This window comes from Schistocerca americana, chromosome 1 (genome assembly GCF_021461395.2).
Source record: "Schistocerca americana isolate TAMUIC-IGC-003095 chromosome 1, iqSchAmer2.1, whole genome shotgun sequence".
Taxonomy (NCBI): Eukaryota; Metazoa; Arthropoda; class Insecta; order Orthoptera; family Acrididae; genus Schistocerca; species Schistocerca americana.
Genome location: NC_060119.1, coordinates 547,009,171 through 547,034,473, shown reverse-complemented (window position 1 = coordinate 547,034,473; position 25,303 = coordinate 547,009,171). Strand labels below are relative to the sequence as shown.

The 25,303-nt window shown below is 40.0% G+C and overlaps 1 protein-coding gene across 6 annotated transcripts in view; it reads left to right on the top strand.

Annotated features, from left to right (window-relative positions):
• Positions 1 to 25,303, top strand: part of LOC124605849 (sodium/hydrogen exchanger 7) — a 166,174-nt gene that overhangs the window by 92,473 nt on the left and 48,398 nt on the right. Inside the window, exon 16 of one of the 6 annotated variants that reach the window (XR_006978686.1) lies at positions 6,542 to 6,659. The exons of 4 other annotated variants lie outside the window; for them this stretch is intronic. Coding sequence is in view for 1 of the 2 variants with exons in the window: in XM_047137820.1 (XP_046993776.1) it covers positions 6,542 to 6,586 (45 nt within the window). In the remaining variant the exon portion in view is untranslated. Of the gene's footprint in view, positions 1 to 6,541; positions 7,750 to 25,303 lie in introns of those variants that run through there. One more of the 6 variants, XM_047137820.1, reaches the window with a different exon arrangement.

The following is a 25,303-nucleotide window of genomic DNA, read 5'->3' as shown; positions in this document are numbered from 1 at the left end:
TCAAGTCATCGAAGTAATGGTTTAACGGCTGGAAATCATTTTCTTTCCAGTCAACTGTGTCAATTATGCGTGCTCTTTTCTGAACCGTTTCACTGTCGCTCTCTGGTTTCTCGGATTCAGAGGAACTGCTGACTGTAATTCTTGCTCTCCCCTCTGATGTAAAGGGCTGAGGACTACAGCTTCGAGATTATGTTGAAGACTCATCACTGTTAGCAATGTCAGATAATTCACACACACTGTCGCTCTTAGTGACCATATCCAGGATTTCTTTATCTGTGCAACCACGACGACATGACATTTCTCATGTAGAAAACAAGAAAACTGACAAAAATACAGGAATCTAAGACGAATTCTGCAAAGAGCAAACACAGCAACAAAGATATATACACTCTCGAACTACACAGTCAGACCACTGAACAGCCACAAGAAGAACAGGGTGGAAAGACAGCTCTGCGTGTATACATGTCCGTAGCGCTCAGGTAGCTGTGACTCAATGCGCCTAAACCCGTCCCTAACGATGGAAAGGCCACGTTATACATGTCAGGCGCACCATGGGAACGGCGAGGCAGGGTGAGTTAACATGTCCACAGCAGCCAAAGGTGTAATGGTCTCACAGTAACCGTGTGCATTAACTGTTTGGCCTCGTGGGAAGAAATCAATCAGCAAAATGCCTTTTCTGTCCCAAAAAATGGTGCACATGACTTTTCAAGGTGTCAAGATTTGCTGAGGCTTAACCTTCGTTGGGGATGAATTGTGCCCCCATGCCATTGATTGCCGTTTTTTTTTTTTTTCCCCCCCTTCCAGAGATGTCGTACAATACCCAAGTTTCATCCCCTGTGACTATCCAAGAAAGAAAACCAGTGCCTTCTTCATTGTAGCATATCAAAACTGAAGTGCACTGCCCATCCATTGTTTTTTGTGCTGTTCAGCAAGAATTTTGGGTACCCAACGTGAGCAAAGTTTTCGAAATTTCGGTTTTTCAGTAACAATTTCATGAATTAGTGATTGTGAGATTTGCAGAACTTCCATAGCAAGGGCAGTAAGTGTAAACTTAACGGTTGTGCTTAATCTTCTCTTCAATTGTGTGAACCAGTTCATCAGTATACACAGATGAGTGTCCACTTCATTCTTCATCGTGCACTGGATCACATCCTTCATTGAACAGTGCGACCCATCTTCTAACCATTGAATCACTCATAGCATTTCGTCTGTAAACCTTGCAGATTTGGTGATGAATTTCCTTTGGTTTAACTTTCTTTGCATTTAGAAAACGAATCACAGATCTGATTCCACACACAACGGCATTTTCAATTACGGCTGACATTATAAAGAAGCACTACAAAACACACATCAGCAGCAGCGATCTGAAAATGGCGTACATGTCTTCTCTTTGAGTCAAAGTAACTGCCACGCATGCTCGGAACTGCGATCGTAGCGCTGCCGCGGGTAGAAACAGAAACGGAACTTACTTTGTAGACGACCCTTGTATATGAACAGACAGACGGGCTACGTCAGCTGCAATGAATTTCTTAAGTCATGGAGTGTTTGACTCTCATTTAAAACTTAGTACATTGAGGACCAGCCACTTAGAAGAATTTCGAGCTCAGAAGATCAGACATTAATGTAAATATTTAAAATTTTACTGGCACATTCGTGTGATGTATCTTAAAGGGTAACATACACAAAAAGATTCATATTACATGTGAAAGCTTAGCTTTTCTTGTAGCTACACTATGTATGTTAATTTAAACTGTTAACTTTTCCTACACACATAAAAAAAAGTTTTGCATCACCCTGGTTCCCAGAACTCCTGAAGATAGACGTTGACTTGGATATTGTATCACAGACACAGTCCCTTTGACTGTTGAGAGATGTCACTAAACCTGCCCAAAGACCTGAACAACCATGCATGAGCAGCACCTATTAGACAGAGGGGGTCCAACAGCAGATCAGTTCCAATCATTCCACCAGGAAGGAGATCCACGGCTTGTGTTGTCTGTAGTTCAACCATGCCTAGACAGTTAATACCGCGGTTCGATCGCATCCGCATTGTTACTCTGTGCCAGGAAGGGCTCTCAACAAGGGAAGTGCCCAGGTGCCTTGGAGTGAATCAAAGACTGTTGTTCAGACATGGAGGAGATACAGAGAGATAGGAACTGTCGACGACATGCCTCACTCAGGCCGCCCAAGGGTTACTACTGCAGTGGGTGACTGCTACCTATTATGGCTCAGAGGAAAGCTGACAGCAACACCACCATGTTGTATAATGCTTTTTGTGCAGCCACAGGATGTTGTTATACGACTCAAACTGTGCGCAATAGGCTGCATGATGCCCAACTTAACTCCCAAAGTCCATGGTGAGGTCCATCTTTGCAACCATGACACTATGCAGCATGGTACAGAGGGGCCCAATAACATACCGAGTGGACCACTCAGGATTGGTATCATGTTCTCTTCACTGATGAGTGTTGCATATGCCTTCAACCAGACAATCGTCGGAGATGTGTTTGGAGGCAACCCGGTCAGGCTCAATACCTTAGACACATGCTCCAGTGATTGCAGCCAGGCGGAGGTTCCCTGTTGTTTTGGTTTGGCATTATGTGGGGTCAACGTACGTCGCTGGTGGTTATGGAAGGCGCCATAGCAGCTGTACGATATGTGAAGACCATCCTCCGACCGATAGTGCAACCATATCGGCAGCATATTGGCGAGGCATTCGTCTTCATGGATGACAATTTGCGCCCCCATAGTCTCCATGTTCTGAATGAATTCCTTCAGGATAATGACATCGCCTGACTAGAGTGACCGGCATGTTCTCCAGACATGAACCCCGTCAAACGTGTCTGGGGTAGATTGAAAAGGGCTGTTTATGGACGATGTGACCCACCAACCACTCTGAGGGATCTACACCGAATCGCCGTTGAGGTGTGGCACAATCTGGACCAACAGTACCTTCATAAACTTGTGGATAGTATGCCACAACGAATGCAGGCATGAATCAATGCAAGAGGACATGCTAGAAGGTATTAGAGTTATCAGTGTGTACAGCAGTCTGGACCACCACCTCTGAAGGTCTCGCTGTATGGTGGTACGACATGCACTGTGTGGTTTTCATGACCAATAAAAAGAGCAGAAATGATGTTTATGTTGATCTCTATTCCAATTTTCTGTACAGGTTCCTGAACTCTCGGAACTGAGGTGATGCAAAACTTTTTTGATGAATGTATTTGTGTGTTGATGCTACTTAACAGTGATATTATTGGTGGCTGACTACATCACGTGTCCTATGCTCTGAATATTTGCTGTCATTGGCTGGTGGGATCATGTGACATGACCTATGATTGGCTTACAAAAGCGTGTTTCAATCTCGATTTTAATGCTTCAGAAACTAGCATGCTGTGTTTAATAGAATTTGACACTATACTTTTGTAATACGAATACAAAAATATGCAGTGTAAATGTCGCTGCATATCAAAGATATTTCCAAAATACCCACCTCCGACCCCCACCCTGAGTTTTTTCATTCTCTGTAGACCCGGAAAGTTCTATGCTGATGTATAAAATTATTGCCATTGAAAGGAGTGATATTTTTACAGCTCTGAGGGAAAGTATATTGTCATTTATCATGGAAAAATTGTGAATTTCACCATGGAAGAAGTGCATTTTCACATGCGAAAAACTGTTTTTTTAACCAGGAAATCCAGAAAAATTTCAGGAATACCCCCCCCCCCCCCCTCCCCCCCTCCGTGGTCTGCCAATGCACCATGGATGACCATTCCGCAAACATGGCATCAATCTTGCTTTGTGTAATACTTAACATGTTTGTTCCTTTAATACTGTGTGTTGTGGTCATCAGTCTGCGGAGTGGTTCAGTGCACCTCTCCAGATTAGTTTATCCCATGCAAATCTTCCCATGGCTGTGTAACCACTGTAAGTTGAGTTAGTATACTGTATTCAAGCATTGGTCTCCTTGTACCCTAGCTTACCAAATAAAATTTTCCTTGGTGACTCGGTATGTGTCCTATTAATCTATTCCAACTTTTACTTAAGTTATGCTATAACTTTCTTTTCTCCTCAGTTCCATTCAGCATCACTTGTTTAGTTTTTGATGTATCCAGCTAATTTTCAACAGTCTTCTATAGCACCAAATCTCAAAACCTCCCATTCTCTGCCGGTCTGTATTATGTATTGTCCACATATCACTTCCATATAATGTTACATTTGAGACAAGTACTTTCAAATATGAATTCCTAGCTTGTAAATTTAAATTTGATATTACCAAGTTTCTCTTTTCCAGAAAAACTTTTCTTGCAGTTTACAGTCTACATTTTATATACTGTTTATTTCTTTCACTGTGAGTTATTTTACTACCCAAATAGAAAAACTGCACTATTAATGTGTCATTTCCTAATCTAATTCCCTCTGCAATCGTATTTGACATCTGTATTCCATTAATGTAGTTTTATTTTTTTATTTTATTTTTTTCATAATCTTTTTCGATATACTGTCCAATACACCATCTGATCTTACAGTTAATTTGCCATCTCTGACAGATTACAGTGTTATTGTTGAAAAGTTTTTATAACTTCAGGGTGAACATTTCTCCTTAGCTCCCTTTATCATTTGCTCTATGCACAGTTTGAATTACATGAGAGATAAGCTACAACCCTCCATCATACTCTCTCCTCAACTGTTGTCCCTGCCTCCCCTCTCATTCCTTTGACTTAGAACTTCTATATGGTGTTCATACAAGCTGTAGATAACATGTTGTGTCCTATATCTTATGCCTGATAATATCAGAATTTGGAACTGTGTCCTCCAGTCATCAGCCTAAACACAAGTTAAAAATTTCAATGGCAGTGGATTCCCTGTGACACTTGCATCTGTTTTAATACGTTCTCATTTTGTATCATCTATTAAAATTAAAATTGTCTGTTATTTTTATGCAAGGATTTTATTTCTCAAAGGGTCATAAATTTAACTGGTCTTGGGGTGGTCACCTTTTGTTGGTCCAATATTTCAGTGCATGTCTTTGACAAGAAACAATCAGCTCAGGAATGCAAGCACAATTGTGCTGAACATTTGTAATTTAATCAAAACATAGTATCACCAAGTGAGGTGGCGCTGTGGTCAAACACTGGACTCACAATCAGAAGGACGGTGGTTCAACTCCTTCTCTGGTCATCCAGATTTACATTTTCCACAGGTCCTCAGAAAATGAAATAACCATTTTCCTTCCCTTATCTGAGCTAGTACTCCACTGTTTATAAGATGTTAAACATTATTGTTTCCTCCTCCCATCTTTTGTTTGATTCATCATACGTCTGAAAAAAAAAATTATTTTATATTAAATACAAAGACGTGTTTTGAACATTGAACAACAGCACTTTCATGATGCTAGATTTGCATGATGTATCTTAATTTACAAATGCTCAGTACATTTGCAACCCACGGGCTATTATCGTCCAACCAATATGTTACATAGTTCCAATAAAATTATTTAAACTATAGTCAGTTGTGTTACTGCTGAACATATTATGCATGTTACGGCAATTCTGTACCATAAATAGTCACTCACAAAACAATTATTTCAGTGTCGTTTCTATCATCAACCAGTCTGTCCACTAATATTTATACATTCTATCATGTTTCATTCTTCTGGCTCGTGTCCTCCCCGGTCTTTTATTCTGGCAGTTTTGCCTAGATGGGTTAGTACTTATAAAAGCACTGATGAAATTGGTGAAAAAGTGTAACCTCTGACATTTAGTTTGGATCTATGATTTTAGTTCGTAATATTTTCCAACATTAGAGAATTATGGATGGATTTGTGGAATGTCTGTCAGTAGATAACTAGTTTGAGGACCATTTTGCTGCAGTTGTTAAATCCTTCATTAGACGTGATAAACTTTATCAATTTCACAATTTGCTTCAAGTATTTTAGGCCCAGTCCAGAAAACCGGGACACTTAGAAATGTTATTAGTTTAAAAGCAATCATGATTTTGAGTTGTAATGTCCACAAACAAAATAAATACACTCTTCTATATTAAAGAAGCGTTGTGAACAAGCTGATGGGTTAAGTCTCTTGTACTCCATTCCATGTATCAGATCTCATCATTTCTTGCAGAGTATTCTTTGTTTTGTTATAAATTAAATTTAATCTTGAGCTTTTAATATGTTTACATCATAGCATATTCCTACTTGTGTACAAATATTGGAAAATAGTGATTTATGTAAATTTAATTTAAATACCTCCAAACACATTGACACAGTTGTGCACGGATGCTGTAGTTAAAAAGTTGATAGTTAGTACTTTTTAATTACCATAAATATTTGACCTGCTACAGATCTCATACTGGGTCACAATTTTTTCAACCACTTTTGTCAAACATCTTTAAACTGCATAGTATTTGCATTTGTGCACAGGCATGCCAAAATGAATTGCACTATTTTATAATAATTATTAGATTTTGCACTAATTACTTTAGCACATTTTTGAATGCTTTTATGTTGATTTTTGTTCGCTTTGCTTGTTTATTGCAGAACTTATACGTATCTAGTCCACAACAAACTGGGAACCGCCTTTAATTGTGAAGTTTGAGAAGTTCTGTTGTGCTCTTATGCTGAAGCAGAAATGGGCTTTGTGATTCTGTTTTATAATGTAGGTGATCTTTAGCAGTTTCAAGTAAATTAATGTGTAGTTATTCTTTCTGTGTAAATAATACATCCTGTTGTTGAGAATATGTCGTGATATTTACAGAAGAATGTATATTTTGAAGGAGATACTTAAATTCTATATATGGAACAATGTGAAATTTCAGAAACATTCACAGTATTTTCAGAAAACATGTGTTCAGTATTAAACAGCAGGTATTGTTGGATAACTGTAGACTTGTAATGGCCAGAGGGAAAAGATCAGAGAGCAAATTGTATCCCTGTTAAATTTTTGTTGTTAGGAATTCTCTTTAGTGTTCTTGTTCCACATTGGGAGCTTCATGGTGACAGGGAACTTTGTGAGAGAAAAGGCATTAAATTGCAAAATGGCCCAGGGAAACAGTATTATCAAGGCTGAAATTAGAATGCTATTTTATAATGCTTGTAATTCCATTCTCCACTGCCGTTAAACAGCTACACGAGCAGCAAGTATGTGTTCTTTTGATTGTTTATGAATGGTGACAGGATTTTTAACAATTTTATATATGTTCCTTTCCTTTTTTGTCTCAGATTTTATAGAAAATGTTTGTATATTTATGTATTTATTTATTTTGTTAATGTTTGTTTTTCACGTACAAGGAAAATGGTGGCACAGATTGGTTTTAAAGACATGTTTGCATGTTTTTGTAAACACACACAGTAGTATTTTATTTTAGGAAAACATTGTTGTAATCATTGTTATTATTATTATGTTTAAATTGATATACACATTGTATTTCCTGTATGAGGTAATTAGTGCTGTGGATTGAACTTCTTTCTTCAGATGCGGGTAGAGATACAGTGAGCTGCTTCCATTTGTCCTCAAAATTTGTTTCCTTTTAAGCATGTGTAAATTTGTTATAGTTAATTGTTGTAATGATGAATTGGAGTTACTATGAAGAGATTACTTCATGTTTGAGATTACCTAATTTTCACACTGGAAAACTTTACTGTTTCTAGAACATATTATCTTTCATAGTGGCAATAATTCCCAACAATTCAAAAAGATTTTTCCATGACTGATATGTACAGAGAATAATACAGTGAAGTTTAACATACTTGCTTTGTGTTGAAAAATGAAAATCTGCGTCTCTTTTTCACTCCTGTGAATTGACAGGAATGTCCAAATTTTATTGTGAGTTATCTGTTGCTCCTGATAATCAAAATGGCATACATTAGGTGTGCATTTCCTTAATTACAAATTTGTGTTGAGTTTTACGACATTTAAATTATATAATATCTTAAAGACACAGCTGGCTCAGTAGGCATGGTGGTTTTATGAGATGATGATGCATGGTACTTGCATAAATTGCATAATTGTAAGCAATAAGTAATTATCTTTCACAACTCAAAGGTCTCATACACTGAATATCTTTTGGTCACTACTAAGTTTATCATTTACCATGCATTTGTTTACAGAATTCATATACTAACACAATCAATCACATTTTTTGAGTGATCATAACCACAATACTTTAATTTGACTGAATGTTGTATAATGCATGTCCATTTCATGGAATTATTCGCTATAAAAATTGTACATATTTCTGACAGTCAGCAAAAGAATATGTGTTTCAGACTTTCATTGTTGCAATTTAGCGATCTTTGGAAAGGTAACATTCCATTATATTGATATTCCAAATTTGTTTTTTGTGATTGTAGGAAATGCAACTTTGAAAATGTAGAGGCACATGTAGAATTTTGACACACTAGGACAGAGGCATAACACATTATTAATTTTCTAATAGGGGGATATTTTTGGTATACCATTGACACAGTAAATCAGTGTTTTATTGTTCCCTCTTTTTTCATATAAAATTGATAAAGTTGAAGATATGGCTTGTTTGTCAGCATATTTATGAATTCCATGCCTTGCGGAATTCTGTACATGCATGTTTCTGATTGTGATCTATCAAGAAGCATCATAAGAGCTATTCACACTATTTTGACATAAATACTGTACATCCATTAAATAAGAAAGTAAAAAGAAATGTGTAATAGAACTGAAATCACAAAAGAATATCCATGCGGTTCAGTGAAACATTTTTGATAGATACGCAAATTAGACTCATGGTTGGCACTCTTAACATTTAGAATTTTTTAAATTGCTTATCAGGAAGAAGTAAATCAGAAAATGGAGAAAACAGAGTAAGACATACAAGTGTTGAAAGAAGAAGAAAAATTTTGTCTATCCCCTTGTTTAAATGCAAGGAACAACAGTTTTCTGCAAATTCTTTCCTGCTTCTTAGATCTGTTGATCCAGCATTTGGAAGGATATTTTTTCATTTGAAAGGATATTTTTTCATCTGATGCTTTCTTCCATTTCCCATATTTTCCTTTCTTTCAATGAATTAAAAAAAATGAATACTGTTTCTTTTTAAACCTTCAGTCACGAACTATTTTTTCCTGAAAAAAAAAAATCATGACTTTGCTATCCAGTCCTTCAAATTAAATTATTTTTCAGATGTATAAAATATTCCGAGGTGCCCCCCAACGTGGGATACAATGCATCCCTCAAATTAGGACATTGTGTTCAAGTAGGTGCAGTATAAGTTGAAAAGTCAAAGTATTTTATTTTATTTCACCAAAATACATAAATTACACAGAGCCTACTTAATGATTATATACATAAACTATGGTTTCACACTTGTGAAGAATGATAATCAAAGAAACATTTTTTTTTTTCCCTATCCAGACGTAAGTGAATGCTACAGTTTACACAATAAAATTTGGTTTTGCCTTTGCAACCTGGTTTCTTCACCTGTCCAAAGATTTTTTTGTCAGTGACCATTGGAAGGTGCCCACTGTTGTCCACACAAACATCATCTTCTGGATGAACTTCCGCATTGGCTCTTTTTGAAGCACTTGGAGATGGCATTGGACTGATCTATTTTTGTTAGCACTTTGGCCACTCTTGCCATAAAGCTAAGCAAATCACTGATATTATTTTTATATATAAAAACAAAGATGAGGTGACTTACCGAACAAAAGCGCTGGCAGGTCGATAGACACACAAACAAACACAAACATACACACAAAATTCAAGCTTTCGCAACAAACTGTTGCCTCATCAGGAAAGAGGGAAGGAGAGGGGAAGACGAAAGGAAGTGGGTTTTAAGGGAGAGGGTAAGGAGTCATTCCAATCCCGGGAGCGGAAAGACTTACCTTAGGGGGAAAAAAGGACAGGTATACACTCGCACACACGCACATATCCATCCACACATACAGACACAAGCAGACATATTTAAAGACAAAGAGTTTGGGCAGAGATGTCAGTCGAGGTAGAAGTGTAGAGGCAAAGAAGTTGTTGAAAGACAGGTGAGGTATGAGTGGCGGCAACTTGAAATTAGCGGAGATTGAGGCCTGGCGGATGACGAGAAGAGAGGATATACTGAAGGGCAAGTTCCCATCTCTGGAGTTCGGATAGGTTGGTGTTGGTGGGAAGTATCCAGATAACCCGGACGGTGTAACACTGTGCCAAGATGTGCTGGCTGTGCACCAAGGCATGTTTAGCCACAGGGTGATCCTCATTACCAACAAACACTGTCTGCCTGTGTCCATTCATGCGAATGGACAGTTTGTTGCTGGTCATTCCCATATAGAATGCATCACAGTGTAGGCAGGTCAGTTGGTAAATCACGTGGGTGCTTTCACACGTGGCTCTGCCTCTGATCGTGTACACCTTCCGGGTTACAGGACTGGAGTAGGTGGTGGTGGGAGGGTGCATGGGACAGGTTTTGCATCGGGGGCGGTTACAAGGATAGGAGCCAGAGGGTAGGGAAGGTGGTTTGGGGATTTCGTAGGGATGAACTAACAGGTTACGAAGGTTAGGTGGACGGCGGAAAGACACTCTTGGCGGAGTGGGGAGGATTTCATGAAGGATGGATCTCATTTCAGGGCAGGATTTGAGGAAGTCGTATCCCTGCTGGAGAGCCACATTCAGAGTCTGGTCCAGTCCTGGAAAGTATCCTGTCACAAGTGGGGCACTTTTGTGGTTCTTCTGTGGGGGATTCTGGGTTTGAGGGGACGAGGAAGTGGCTCTGGTTATTTGCTTTTGTACCAGGTCGGGAGGGTAGTTGCGGGATGCGAAAGCTGTTTTCAGGTTGTTGGTGTAATGATTCAGGGATTCCGGACTGGAGCAGATTCGTTTGCCACGAAGACCTAGGCTGTAGGGAAGGGACCGTTTGATGTGGAATGGGTGGCAGCTGTCATAATGGAGGTACTGTTGCTTGTTGGTGGGTTTGATGTGGACGGACGTGTGAAGTTGGCCATTGGACAGGTGGAGGTCAACGTCAAGGAAAGTAGCATGGGATTTGAGCAGGACCAGGTGAAACTGATGGAACCAAAGGAGTTGAGGTTGGAGAGGAAATTCTGGAGTTCTTCTTCACTGTGAGTCCAGATCATGAAGATGTCATCAATAAATCTGTACCAAACTTTGGGTTGGCAGACTTGGGTAACCAAGCAGGCTTCCTCTAAGCGACCCATGAATAGGTTGGCGTACGAGGGGGCCATCCTGGTGCCCATGGCTGTTCCCTTTAATTGTTGGTATGTCTGGCCCTCAAAAGTGAAGAAGTTGTGGGTCAGGATGAAGCTGGCTAAGGTGATGAGGAAAGAGGTTTTAGGTAGGGTGGCAGGTGATCGGCGTGAAAGGAAATGCTCCATCGCAGCGAGGCCCTGGACGTGCGGAATATTTGTGTATAAGGACGTGGCATCAATGGTTACAAGGATGGTTTCCGGGGGTAACAGATTGGGTAAGGATTCCAGGCGTTCAAGGAAGTGGTTGGTGTCCTTGATGAAGGATGGGAGACTGCATGTAATGGGTTGAAGGTGTTGATCTACGTAGGCAGAGATACGCTCTGTGGGGGCTTGGTAACCAGCTACAATGGGGCGGCCGGGATGATTGGGTTTGTGGATTTTAGGAAGAAGGTAGAAGGTAGGGGTGCGGGGTGTCGGTGGGGTCAGGAGGTTGATGGAGTCAGGTGAAAGGTTTTGCAGGGGGCCTAAGTTTCTGAGGATTCCTTGAAGCTCCGCCTGGACATCGGGAATGGGGTTACCTTGGCAAACTTTGTATGTGGTGTTGTCTGAAAGCTGACGCAGTCCCTCAGCCACATACTCCCGACGATCAAGTACCACGGTCGTGGAACCCTTGTCCGCCGGAAGAATGACGATGGATTGGTCAGCCTTCAGATCACGGATAGCCTGGGCTTCAGCAGTGGTGATGTTGGGTGTAGGATTAAGGTTTTTTAAGAAGGATTGAGATGCAAGGCTGGAAGTCAGAAATTCCTGGAAGGCTTGGAGAGGGTGATTTTGAGGAAGAGGAGGTGGGTCCCGCTGTGACGGAGGACGGAACTGTTCCAGGCAGGGTTCAATTTGGATGGTGTCTTGAGGAGTCGGATCATTAGGAGTAGGATTAGGATCATTTTTCTTTGTGGCAAAGTGATACTTCCAGCAGAGAGTACGAGTGTAGGACAGTAAATCTTTGACGAGGGCCGTTTGGTTGAATCTGGGAGTGGGGCTGAAGGTGAGGCCTTTGGATAGGACTGAGGTTTCGGATTGAGAGAGAGGTTTGGAGGAAAGGTTAACTACTGAATTGGGGTGTTGTGGTTCCAGATTGTGTTGATCGGAATTTTGAGGTTTTGGAGGGAGTGGAGCTGGAAGTGGGAGATTGAGTAGATGGGAGAGACTGGGTTTGTGTGCAATGAGAGGAGGTTGAGGTTTGCTGGAAAGGTTGTGAAGGGTGAGTGAGTTGCCTTTCCGGAGGTGGGAAACCAGGAGATTGGATAGTTTTTTGGATAGATATATCTGCTTGTGTCTGTATGTGTGGATGGATATGTGCGTGTGTGCGAGTGTATACCTGTCCTTTTTTCCCCCTAAGGTAAGTCTTTCCGCTCCCGGGATTGGAATGACTCCTTACCCTCTCCTTTAAAACCCACTTCCTTTCGTCTTCCCCTCTCCTTCCCTCTTTCCTGATGAGGCAACAGTTTGTTGCGAAAGCTTGAATTTTGTGTGTATGTTTGTGTTTGTTTGTGTGTCTATCGACCTGCCAGCGCTTTTGTTCGGTAAGTCACCTCATCTTTGTTTTTATATATAATTTTTCCCACGTGGAATGTTTCCTTCCATTATATTGAATTTATTAACAAGTTGATGCTTGAAATATATTAACTCGAAAACTGATAAGAGCTATTTAGTACAAGTATCTAAGATGCTGAAACATAATAAAGTTATTTGTTAAACTTCACAACTGAAATGAAAACTATTTTCGCAAGTTGTTGAACATTAGCAGTTTTGGTTTCCATTGTTAAGTATTAGCATTATTAATTTGTTCTACTACAAGGTACAGAATAATTGGTCAGTGTATTAAGAGTTATAATCTGAAGAAAGTACTCACAATATGATGATCTGGTTGTAGATCGATAGCAAACTCCCTCCTTACATTCCTGAATATGTTGTAGTTACTGTAATGGAAAAACACCACTCACATCACTGTCAGAATCTGATTTGACATTGCCTTGCTCAGCACTACTCGAACTATCACTGCTCTCTCCCAGATGTATAATTAAATTTTCGATGCATTCTTCCACAACCCCTTCGGTTTTGGCTGCCTCTCTGATGGCACTTGCAGTGCTGTTTACAATTTTAGCCCACGTCTCGTTTGTCACTTTATTGATAGCTGCTGGAAGGAGTTTTTCCACTTCAGAGATCGTGAATTCTTTATTGTTTGCAGCAATGTAATTTTTTATCTGCGCCCACATTCCTTCAGTTGCATTGAAGTGACAGTGGTATGGAGGAAGCCGAACGATTTCATGCCCGTGCCTTTTAGCAATCTCGTCAATTACATATGTTGGAAATTGGGGTTTCTTTTGTGCCACAATTTCGAGCAGTTCCGCCTTCCTTAAATCTTCCCTGAAATCTACTTTTTGCTGTTTCAACCACTGAATGATATCGTCTTTTTTTGTTGCCAAGGTTGGTGCCTTATCGTGAACAACGGAATGATAAGGCGCATTGTCCATAACAATCACTGATGGACTTGTCAGATTCGTCATAAGCGATGTCTCGATCCATTCTTGAAATACTACACTGTTCATTTCTTCATGGTAATCTCCCGTCTTTTTTGACCGAAACATTTTCAAGCAGTTTGGCACAAAACCTTTCGATGTTCCTGCATGTAAGACAATAATACGCCCTCCTTTGCCAACAGGCACTGCCATTGTCCTCTCGGACGTTCCATCATTCATTGACCCAAGTTTCATCTAACCACACTATACTTTTGAATTCCACACCCACGATCCTGCACAGAAATGTGCACCGCCATGCAACTACATATGTCCTTTCCATTAATATTTTGCGTCCGTTAAACAGTGAATAGCTGAAGCCTATGTCTTTCAACACTGTACGCAATGAAAATTTGCTCCCTTTAAAATGATCGTCTTTCTGAAGCGACACCAGTAATTTAGATAGAGTGGGATGTTCCTGTCTCTTATAATAGCTGTATATATGATGATGAATAGCGTCTTTCTGAAAATCGTCCAAAGCTGTCACCTGCTTATTTCTCGGTCGCTTCTTTCCTGGTGTGTGCAGGTTTGTTGTGCCACTCTCGTCACAATCTCCACTATACTGTTCTTTCCCTATCTTTACAACAGTGTTCTTACTTATTTTCAATGCTGCTGCAGTTCTCTTCACAACCTGAACAACAGGAATTAAGGGCCCACCTTTGTCCTTTTCTTTCTCAAAGTAATCCCTCACAGAGCACACGAATTCACGGGCCTGGGTGTGTAGCACACTTTTCTTCCTCCGTTTCACTTCTTGTGTTGGGCTGGTACTACCCGCCGCACTAGACATTGTTTACAACGAAACATAAACAAAGAAACACTAAAAACAACAAAAACGAAATAAACTGCGAATTCAACTTCAGACAAACGACGAATGACCGCACCGCCTGCACGCGAGACACTGGTAAGTTTCATAAGCGCGCGCGACCGGGTTTCAGAGGGGCAACGTGGCCCTTGCTACCCGCTCAAAGTCAGGCTGTCATTGGCTGCCTGCCTGCGGTCGCTAGGCAACGGAAAGACGCTACCGAGCTGTCAATACCAAAGACTCGTCTCCCAGACTATACGTGGCGGAAGGCCTCTACCAATTACATCACTTCTCCATATATAAACTCTGCCAGAGTTATCCCCTCCCAGAAGTCCAACATAACCTCCAATCCCATCTTAAAGCCTTAGGGCCACCCCAGAACCTCACCCATGAATCCGTTTCCCTCCTTGCCCTATGACACCCTGCACACCCACCTTCCATATCCTCCCCAAAATCCACAAACCCAACGATCTTGGATGACAATTGTAGCTAGTTATTGTGCCTTCTCTGACCAACACCTTCAATCATTTGCCCATCATCTATCCTCCCATTTTAAAGGCACAAACCACGTTGTTCGCAAATTTCCCTTTTCAAAGGCACCAACCACTTCGTTCACCGACTCTCCACCATGCATACCCCTATACTACCTGGACCCCTGCTCACCACTGGTGATGCCCCTTCCCTATACACCAATATCCCTTATGCACATGGTCATACTGCTATTGAACGCTACCTTTCTCAATGTGCTTCAGCCTCCAAACCCACTATAACATTCACCTTACTAACTTTATCGTAACTCAAACTACTACTCCTTTGTGGGAAGATATATAAACAAATCTGCATTACTAGTGTGGGCACCTGCATGGCATCTTCCCATGCCAACTTGTTTAAAGACCATCTAGAGGAGACCTTCCTAGTCTCCCAGAACACCAAACCTTTAACCTGGTTCGGGTTCATTGATGACATAATCATGATCTGGATTCTGGGCCAAGACACCCAGTCCTCACTCCTTCACAACCTTAACACCTTATCTCCCATCTGCTTCACCTGGTCCTCCTCAACCCAGTGTGCTGCCTTCCTGGGCATTGACCAACTCCTCTCTGATGGCTCCATCCACACCTCGGTCCCTATTAAACAGTACCTGCATTTCAACGGGTGTCATCTCTTATTGGCAAAAAATCCCTCCCATACAGTCTGGGCACACTGGGCTGGTTTATCTACAGTGAGAAGAACTCTCTTGCCTCAGTATGATAAAGGTCTCACAGATCATTCACAGAGGCACTATACCTCCCTCCCCCCCCCCCCCCTCCCCCCACCCTAAGAATCAGCTACAAAGGAGTGCTCCCTTCGTCAGCCAATACTACCCAGACTGGAACAGCTGAACTACATCCTTCATCAGGGTTTTGATCACCTACCATCATGCCCTGAAATGAGGGACATCCTACCCAAGATACTTCCCACTCCTCCTAAAGTGGTGTTTGGTTGCCCACCCAACTTGCACAACACCCTAGTCCATCCCAATCCCAACCCCTTACCACAGGGATCATATTACCCTGGAAGACTCAGATGCAAAACTCCCTGATTCATCCAGTCAGCACTTCCTGTCCTGTCACAAACTTATCCTACCCCATCAGAGGCCAAACCACCTGTGAAAGCATCAATGTCATGTACTAGCTCTGCTGCAATCATCGAAAACCTATTTATATTGGTGTGACTACCAACCAGCTGTCCACCTGTGTGTGCGGCCACTGCCAAAGTGGCGAAGAGCAAAGTAGACCACCCTATGGCACAACATGCAGATGAAAATAACTTGCTTGATTTCGATGGCTGCTTTATAATCTGGGCCATCTGGATGCTCCCCTCCATCACCAGGTATTCTGAAATGCACACTCATCCTTACAACACATTCTCCACTCCCAAAATTATCAGAGCCTCAACCTACAGTAACCTACTTTCACTACATCCTCCACCCAACCGTTTCCACTTCCTTTGTCTGATAAGCTCCTTCCTACTCTCGGCTCCCACCATCTTTGTGTGCTGCCATTGCCAGTGCACCCAACCATCTTTCCCCTTCCCTGTTCCTCTCCTTCTTCACTCTCCATTCCCCTTGCGGTGCTATGCCTGTTGGTAGTCTAGTTCCTGCACATTCCACCAGACAGCGTTCTTCTCTCCCCCACTCCACCCCCACCCACCTGTATCCTGCATCCTGCTATTCCTTCCTCTTCCCTGCCACCTCCTACATGTTGCTGCTTCCATTCTAGGTGAAAGTTGCATTCTGGTCTGAGCTGTTGGAGATGGTGGTCATGGGTGCATAAGGTGTGCTTGCTCGTGTTAAGAAATGTGTGTGTGTGTGTGTGTGTGTGTGTGTGTGTGTGTGTGTGTGTGTTGTGAAGAAGGCATTGGCCAAAAGCGAAATATGTAACTGTCTTTTCGTTGTGCCTGTTGTGCCTGTTTGCAATTCAATGTATTATCTTTATGGTGAGTTGTTGCAGTCTATCTTTTCCTTATACTGTTGATAGTCCTACCAATAAATTCTTTCATGGCATAATCATACTGGCCTTAATGTCCACTAAGACACTCCCCTCCCCCCTACTGCATGACCCTATTATTACTCATTCTGCAACACACCCTCTTCTCCACACTCTCCTTCCTCTGTTACATCTTGTCACCCCGTACTCAAATAAATCTCTTTCTCTCTTTGTCTTTTCATAAATATGATTTTCCTGTCCTTTATTTTATTATGTTTAATAAATGAGGTACTAGTAACCTGAATTCATATGAATGAGGGTTTTATTTAGTAAACAGTGTGAACATGAGACTTCATTTAAGATAAATTAATTTGTGGTAGTGACTTAGGAAACAATTGACAGGAATGGGGGAAAGAAATACAGTAGAAAAAGAATGGGTAGCTCTGAGGGATGAAGTAGTGAAGGCAGCAGAAGATCAAGTAGGTAAAAAGACAAGGGCTAGTAGAAATCCTTGGGTAATAGAAGAAATATTGAATTTAATTGATGAAAGGAGAAAATATAAAAACACAGTAAATGAAGCAGGCAAAAAGGAATACAAATGTCTCAAAAATGAGATCAATAGGCAGTGCAAAATGGCTACAGGGATGACTAGAGGACAAATGTAAGGATGTAGAGGCTTATCTCACTAGGGGTAAGATAGATACTGCCTACAGGAAAATTAAAGAGACCTTTGGAGAAAAGAAAACCACTTGTATGAATATCAAGAGCTCAGATCGAAACCCAGTTCTAAGCAAAGAAGGGAAAGCAGAAAGGTGGAAGGAGTATATAGAGGGTCTATACAAGGGCGATGTACTTGAGGACAATATTATGGAAATGGAAGAAGATGTAGAAGAAGATGAAATGGGAGATATGATACTGCATGAAGAGTTTGACAGAGCACTGAAAGACCTGAGTCGAAACAAGGCCCCGGGAGTAGACAACGTTCCATTAGAACTACTGACAGCCTTGGGAGAGCCAGTCCTGACAAAACTCTACCATCTGGTGAGCAAGATGTATGAGACAGGCGAAATACCCTCAGACTTCAAGAAGAATATAATAATTCCAATCCCAAAGAAAGCAGGTGTTGACAGATGTGAAAATTACCGAACTATCAGTTTAATAAGTCACAGCTGCAAAATACTAACGCGAATTCTTTACAGACGAATGGAAAAACTGGTAGAAGCCGACCTCGGGGAAGATCAGTTTGGATCTTAGAAAATAGATTAAGGAAAGGCAAACCTACGTTTCTAACATTTGTAGACTTAGAGAAAACTTTTGACAATGTTGACTGGAATACTCTCTTTCAAATTCTAAAGATGGCAGGGGTAAAATACAGGGAGCGAAAGGCTATTTACAATTTGTACAGAAACCAAATGGCAGTCATAAGAGTCGAGGGACATGAAAGGGAAGCAGTGGTTGGGAAGGGAGTGAGACAGGGTTGTAGCCTCTCCCCGATGTTATTCAATATGTATATTGAGCAAGCAGTAAAGGAAACAAAAGAAAAATTTGGAGTAGGAATTAAAATCCATGGAGATGAATAAAAAACTTTGTGGTTTGCCGATGACATTGTAATTCTGTCAGAGATAGCAAAGGACCTGGAAGAGCAGTTGAGCGGAATGGACAGTGTCTTGAAAGGAGGATATAAGATGGACATCAACAAAAGCAAAATGAGGATAATGGAATGTAGTCAAATTAAATTGGGTGATGCTGAGGGAATTAGATTAGGAAATGAGACATTTAAAGTAGTAAAGGAGTTTTGCTATTTGGGGAGCAAAATAACTCATGATGGTCGAAGTAGAGAGGATATAATATGTAGACTGGCAATGGCAAGGAAAGCGTTTCTGAAGAAGAGAAATTTCTTAACATCAAGTATAGATTTAAGTGTCAGGAAGTCGTTTCTGAAAGTATTTGTATGGAGTGTAGCCATGTATGGAAGTGAAACATGGACGATAAATAGTTTGGACAAGAAGAGAATAGAAGCTTTTGAAATGTGGTGCTACAGAAGAATGCTGAAGATTAGATGGGTAGATTACATAACTAATGAGGAGGTATTGAATAGAATTGGGGAGAAGAGTAGTTTGTGGCATAACTTGACAAGAAGAAGGGACCAGTTGGTAGGACATGTTCGAGGCATCAAGGGATCACAAATTTATCATTGGAGGGCAGCGTGGAGGGTAAAAATCGTAGAGGGAGACCAAGAGATGAATACCCTAAGCAGATTCAGAAGGATGTAGGTTGCAGTAAGTATTGGGAGATGAAGAAGGTTGCACAGGATAGAGTAGTATGGAGAGCTGCATCAAACCAGTCTCAGGACTGAAGTCAACAACAACAAACAGTGACTTTAAACACAAATGTATGATTTAGACTGTAGTTATTTTATCTTGCAGTGTAGCACCTTATGGTCTGTCCATTATAGTGGGGGATAATGCAGATAATTTAAATACCTTCTGACTAAATGAACATGAACACAACTGAAGTGTTTTAGGTACACACACATTTGTTGTTATTAAAATAAAATGCCTTGTTATCAAACATCATAGGTAATTCCCCCTTAAGGAGAGTACTAAAACACCATCAGTTTTTATGGCATTTTTTCCTGTCTCATTCTTGTTGTCATATATACACTGTGTTTCGTCTTCCTCACTTCTGTCTAGTACTTTTTGGGGGGGAAGGGGTACTTTGCTTGAATTTGTTTGATTTTTTCCTCTCTTTTCGTTTCTTTTTGGCATGTATTCCGTGTAGATGTTTAGTTTCGTCACTCATTGTATAGCAGAGTTGTGAGTCGCAGATAGGCCCAAAAAAAAAAAGTGTGTCAAAATAGGCTTTCAGCCACCAAGGCCTTCATCAAAAATAGATGACACACACTGTGAGTGTGTGTGTGTGTGTGTGTGTGTGTGTGTGTGGTCTATTTTTGATGAAGGACTTGCTGGGCATAAGCTTATTTGTGACTGTCTTCTCATTGTGCCTATCTTCCTTTTCATAATATATTGCTTCTTCTGATATAGTGAGTCCATGTAAGTCTGTATGCTTTTTGTAGTTTGTGATCATTTCTTCATTGCATGTTGAGCTCAACCCTGTTTTCTACATAAGCTCTTCCAAGTATTTGAAACTTTTTACTTGCTATCTTTTTATACTTATTTACCAGTAGGTGTCTATGGATTTTGTGTCCATCTACTGGTTTTTTTTCCCAAATGATATTTGTGATCCTGTTTTGGCTGAATTATTGTGTAATGTCTCCAGACCTTCTTTGGCTTCTTTTCTGTTACTGGTGAGGTGGCACAGAGGTTAGTAAACTAGACTCACATTCAGGACAACGGGGATCAAATCCCCGTCTGGCCGTGCAGATTTAGGTTTTCTGTGATTTTCCTAACTCACTCCAGGCAAATGCCAGGATGAAAAGTGCACAGTCAATTTCCTTCCACATCCTTCTGTAATTTGAGCTTGTTCTCCATTTAAGATGACCACGCAGCTGACAAGACATTAGAGTTTAATATTTCTTCCTTCCTTCTTTCCTGTTACCTGTTATGATGACTATATAATAAGCAAATTTCAGGTTCTATTTTTATACCATTGACTCCTTTGTACCATGTCCTGATTATTTTCTCTAAAACTGAGGTAAATACAATAGGTGACAGGCCATTTCATTGTCTCACTCTATCTTGATTATGTATGGTTCCAAGATCTCTCCCACATACTTCACTTTGGATGTTGTATTTGTTAACATTTCATGGATTAAAATTTTTTTAACATTGTTTTGGGAAACAGCAATCTAAATTTATAATGTCGATAGTAAACATAGTCATGGTCGCTTATAAATTGTTACTTTTTATTTGTGAAGGACCAGTTTTGATCTAATACAGAGATCATCAGATCTATATTCTGAGAAGAGGAATAGAACACATTAGTTGCAGTTGAAATGGACATTAATATACAGTAATGTAGTAAAAGGGTGCAACATGGTTTACCCTTAGGATCCAGGATCGAGTCCTGGTCCAACATAAATTTTCATTTGTCACCACTGAATTCATTTTTAGACCCAGTTGTGGCCGATGCCAGCATTTCTTTCATTTCTTTAAGTACTGGTCAGCAATTCTGTCTTGATTTATTAGATAAATATAATCAGGCTTTTTCAATCTTCTGGAACTCACAACACCAGTCAGAATTGTGAGAGATCCTTTGGGCTTTCACCACCAAACCCTCAACACAAACCAATAATCATGACAGAACAATGGGAAAAAGTCCACTACCCTGGGCCCCAGTCAGTAAGATTGGGTAATAGAACTGATCATCAGATTCTGGGGGATCAGGAATTTCATGAAGAGAAGAGATGGAGCTTAACAAAAACCCTCAAAAGCAAGAGAATATTTTACATGGGAACACTCACCATGACATGCTAACGAAACTGTTTAAATTGACTAAATTCTGTATCAAAATACTATTGTTACAGTGTACATGATTATCAGCTGACAACCACTTTTACTCAGGAAACAACAAAATATACAAGAAAAGGCCAGCCACAATCATTCCAGCAAGAAATCCCAAATTCTTCAGCACAGGATTTGTAGTAGTCAAACTGGTACTGGAATTTACAATAGATTTCACCTCAAAACTAGAAAAAGTATCATCACTCATGCCAAGATATGGAAACAGCCTATACATTAATCAACACAAATGCCCGTACAAATAGAAGAATTCTTAGATCTGGAAGAGTCCATAAAAAACATCCCCAGAAAGGACATAAAAATGTGGTAGGAGATTTTAATGCCCATTTAGGCAGGGAAAGAACATTCAGGCACACAACAGGAAAACATGGTCCACAAGCAGACAGACAAGAATGGAGAGTACCTGATAAATTCCTGATGGAAATTTCACCTCAAAATCATGTCAACACAATTCCAGATACCAAACAAGAAACTATGTAATTGAAAATCCCCCAACAACACATGAGAATTTCACATAGACTACGTAGCAATTCCATGAAAAACTATGAATGTAGGAAAGGAGTTTTCAAATCTGGTCATCCCACTCCAAATCAAAGTGAAATTTATATGCAACAGACAAATCAAAAGAACCAACAGAAGTTTGACAACTAAACAAGAAAGTAATAATAGAAACAATTAAGAAAATTGAGAGTAATTACTGTACAGAACTGTCCGAAAAAATTTAAAAAAATGATAAAATTGGGCATCCACCGAGAAAACGGAAATACATGGCGGACTGTGAGATGCAACAGAGCCATAGAAGACAGAATACAAACTTGGTAAAAATTTAACAGCCACAGAACGTGCAAAAAGAATTGAAGAATTGAACAATATACATAAAACCTCTTTGAAAGTAATCCATAGAGAAAAAAAAGAGGTTAAGGAACAACAGGTTGAAGGAGACGGAAGAAAAAAAAAAAAAAAAAACCGTGAAATTTTCACAGAATATTCGAAGAAAACATGACCGGATATGAACTGTTGAGCTTGTGCTTCAAAAGAAAAGATGAAACACTTGAGACATATCCAAACAATATCCCTGAAATATCAAAACACTATTTTTGACATACTACTCAGCTGCAATAAAGCAACACAGAGCCTACAGTTACAAAAACCAAAACTTAACCTGGATTCCAAATCCCCATATTGTGAATGTAATAAAATCATTGAGAGCACCTAAGACCAAGAAAAAATTACCCCCAAAACACACAGAATCATTGAAAATATCTGGGAAACAGGGAAGTTAGCCCCTTCCACAAAAAGGAGACAAAACGGACCACAATAACTATAGAATAATTTTACTACTATCTGTCACAAACAATATTCTATCCAAATGCTGTTAAATTGGCTAGACATTCAGACAGATCCACGCATGGGAGAATACCCGGGAAGGGTTCAGGAAGTGAAGATCACGCAGTGAACAGATCTGGTGCCTAAAAACAATGTAGCAACTAGGAAGTCCAGGAACACCGCAATAACATTTGTCAATTTCAAGAAGGCTGACAACTTCATAGATAGATAAACACTCTTCCAAAACACTGTAGAGAATAATGTGGACAAGAAGACCAGAAAGCAAATCCATGAAATTTATTTAGCAAACAGTCATGGCCATGTTTAAGTTGTTACTTTTTATTTGTGGATGAGCGGTTTTGATCTATTACAGAGGTCATCAGATCTGTATTCTGTGAAAAGGGATAGACTTTAGTTAAAATTGAAATGGACATTAATATATAACAATGTGGTAAAAAGGCACAGCATGATATACCCTTGGTAGCAGGGATCTGTGGCATGGAGCAGGCCCATCTGTGCTGGTGTTGAGCACACTTTTGAATTCGGCTTGACTGCTGGTAGTTAAATAGCGGAAGCCTCATCCATTGTCTCGGACGTAGCGTCATGAAGTGGTCGGTAGGATACCAGTTTGGTAAACAGTGAGACAGTATACATTCTGGCATTAATCAAAGGTCTTATAGATTCCAAATGATTAATGGAAAATCTCATATAAAGATGTGAAACAAATACTAACAAAGAGATAGAGGTAAGTACTGGCCAGCCCCTCTATCTCTTTGTTAGTATCTTATAGATTCCCATTAACATTCAGTCCGTAACCATGCAGCTGCTACGGTCGCAGGTTTGAATCCTGCCTCGGGCGTGGGTGTGTGTGATGTCCTTAGGTTTAAGTAGTTCTAAGTCTAGGGGACTGATGACCTCCGATGTTAAGTCCCATAGTGCCTAGAGCCATGCCCATTAACAAGGCGCCAGCTAGTAACCATGGAAACTGTGTAATCAGTAAGTACAGTCATTTGCCAACACATCTATGGAACCAGCAGCAATTAGTGTAATACACTTTTGTAATGCATATTTTATTTAAATTAGCTGCTTGTTATATCGATATGTTTACCCAGATACAATTAGTCTTTGTCTAAATGATGAGTCACTGCTTGCAAAGGAAGATACAGACCTAAAGCATGAATTACAAGACATACAGCCACTTTTTACTGGTGCAAGGTACATTTATGCCTCAAGAGAGCACCGGACTCCAGATGAAAATAAGTTTTAGTTGCAAAGAGTGATAAAATTAATGATAGTGATAAATTGTCATGGCAAGAGCTATCCTGTATGGTCACTCAATAAATATGCACGGATAATAGCATTACTTTTGCACAGACACAACGTTCATCATTTAAATGGCCACATCACTGTTTAAATTAATAATACAATCTGTGTCATTCGTACTGTGAGACTGTCTTATTATAATTTTAAACAGTGCTTTACATGTGTGGTCACTGCATCATGCCGGTTTCCTGGCAAGAGTTCAGGATAGAGCGCAACCACACTCAAACAATCTTAATGGCTGTCAAGCCCTGTCTATTTTCAACTTCATGAGACAAAATATTAGTAATGCTAGTAGACACATACAAACGTGTCTGCACAATCCTAGCTTTCTCAGAGAGGAGACATGGACAGGTTGGGAAGGGTTAACAAGACACAACAGGTCACACGGACCCCAGGCTGAGTAGTCAAGGTGATGATACACGAAGATCATCTTATATGCACAAATTCATCAAACTGCTTTATCATGGTTACATTAATGTTCTTTTAAAGATACTGAAAGTTGACTTGAAATGTAAAGTTACAGAAATTATCACAATTTTTGACAGGTATCCTAGTGAGGAAAACTCATTCTAGATTCACCAGTTTGTTGCTTATTATAGTGTCTCATTGTACTCTGTTCTTGTTTGCCTTGCTACTGTGTTCAAATAAATAGAGGGTGAGTCAGTTGGAAAGTAACATGTCTTTGAGGGGTGATAATGTAAGTAATTCTGAACAAAAAAATCTTCATACGGACATGTCCTATTTGAAATGCTTTCTGAGATAGAACTTGTTTAATATCACTTTTGTTGAATAACTGGAAAACTGAACTCTTCAGGGAAAATGTGTTGCAGTACAAAATTAAACTGCTTTAAATTTCCTACAAAAAAGTCCTATTCATTTTTTCTCTAGGACTAATAGTTCACTTGAAGCATGCATGAGAATATTGACCACATTGCATGACGTGTGCGCTGTAGCTTAGGTAGTGTTTATAACTCAATTTGTGCTAGTTTCCCGACTTGATAGACAACAAGCGTCCTGTATCAACTTATTCATCTCAACCTCCTCTACACTGCTGAGATACATTGCAAACAATGGCCATGTTTGAGTAATACAGAAAATAAATGATGTACGTTAAATATCTTCTATTTTGGAAACCATTTGGAATAGCGCATATGTCTAAG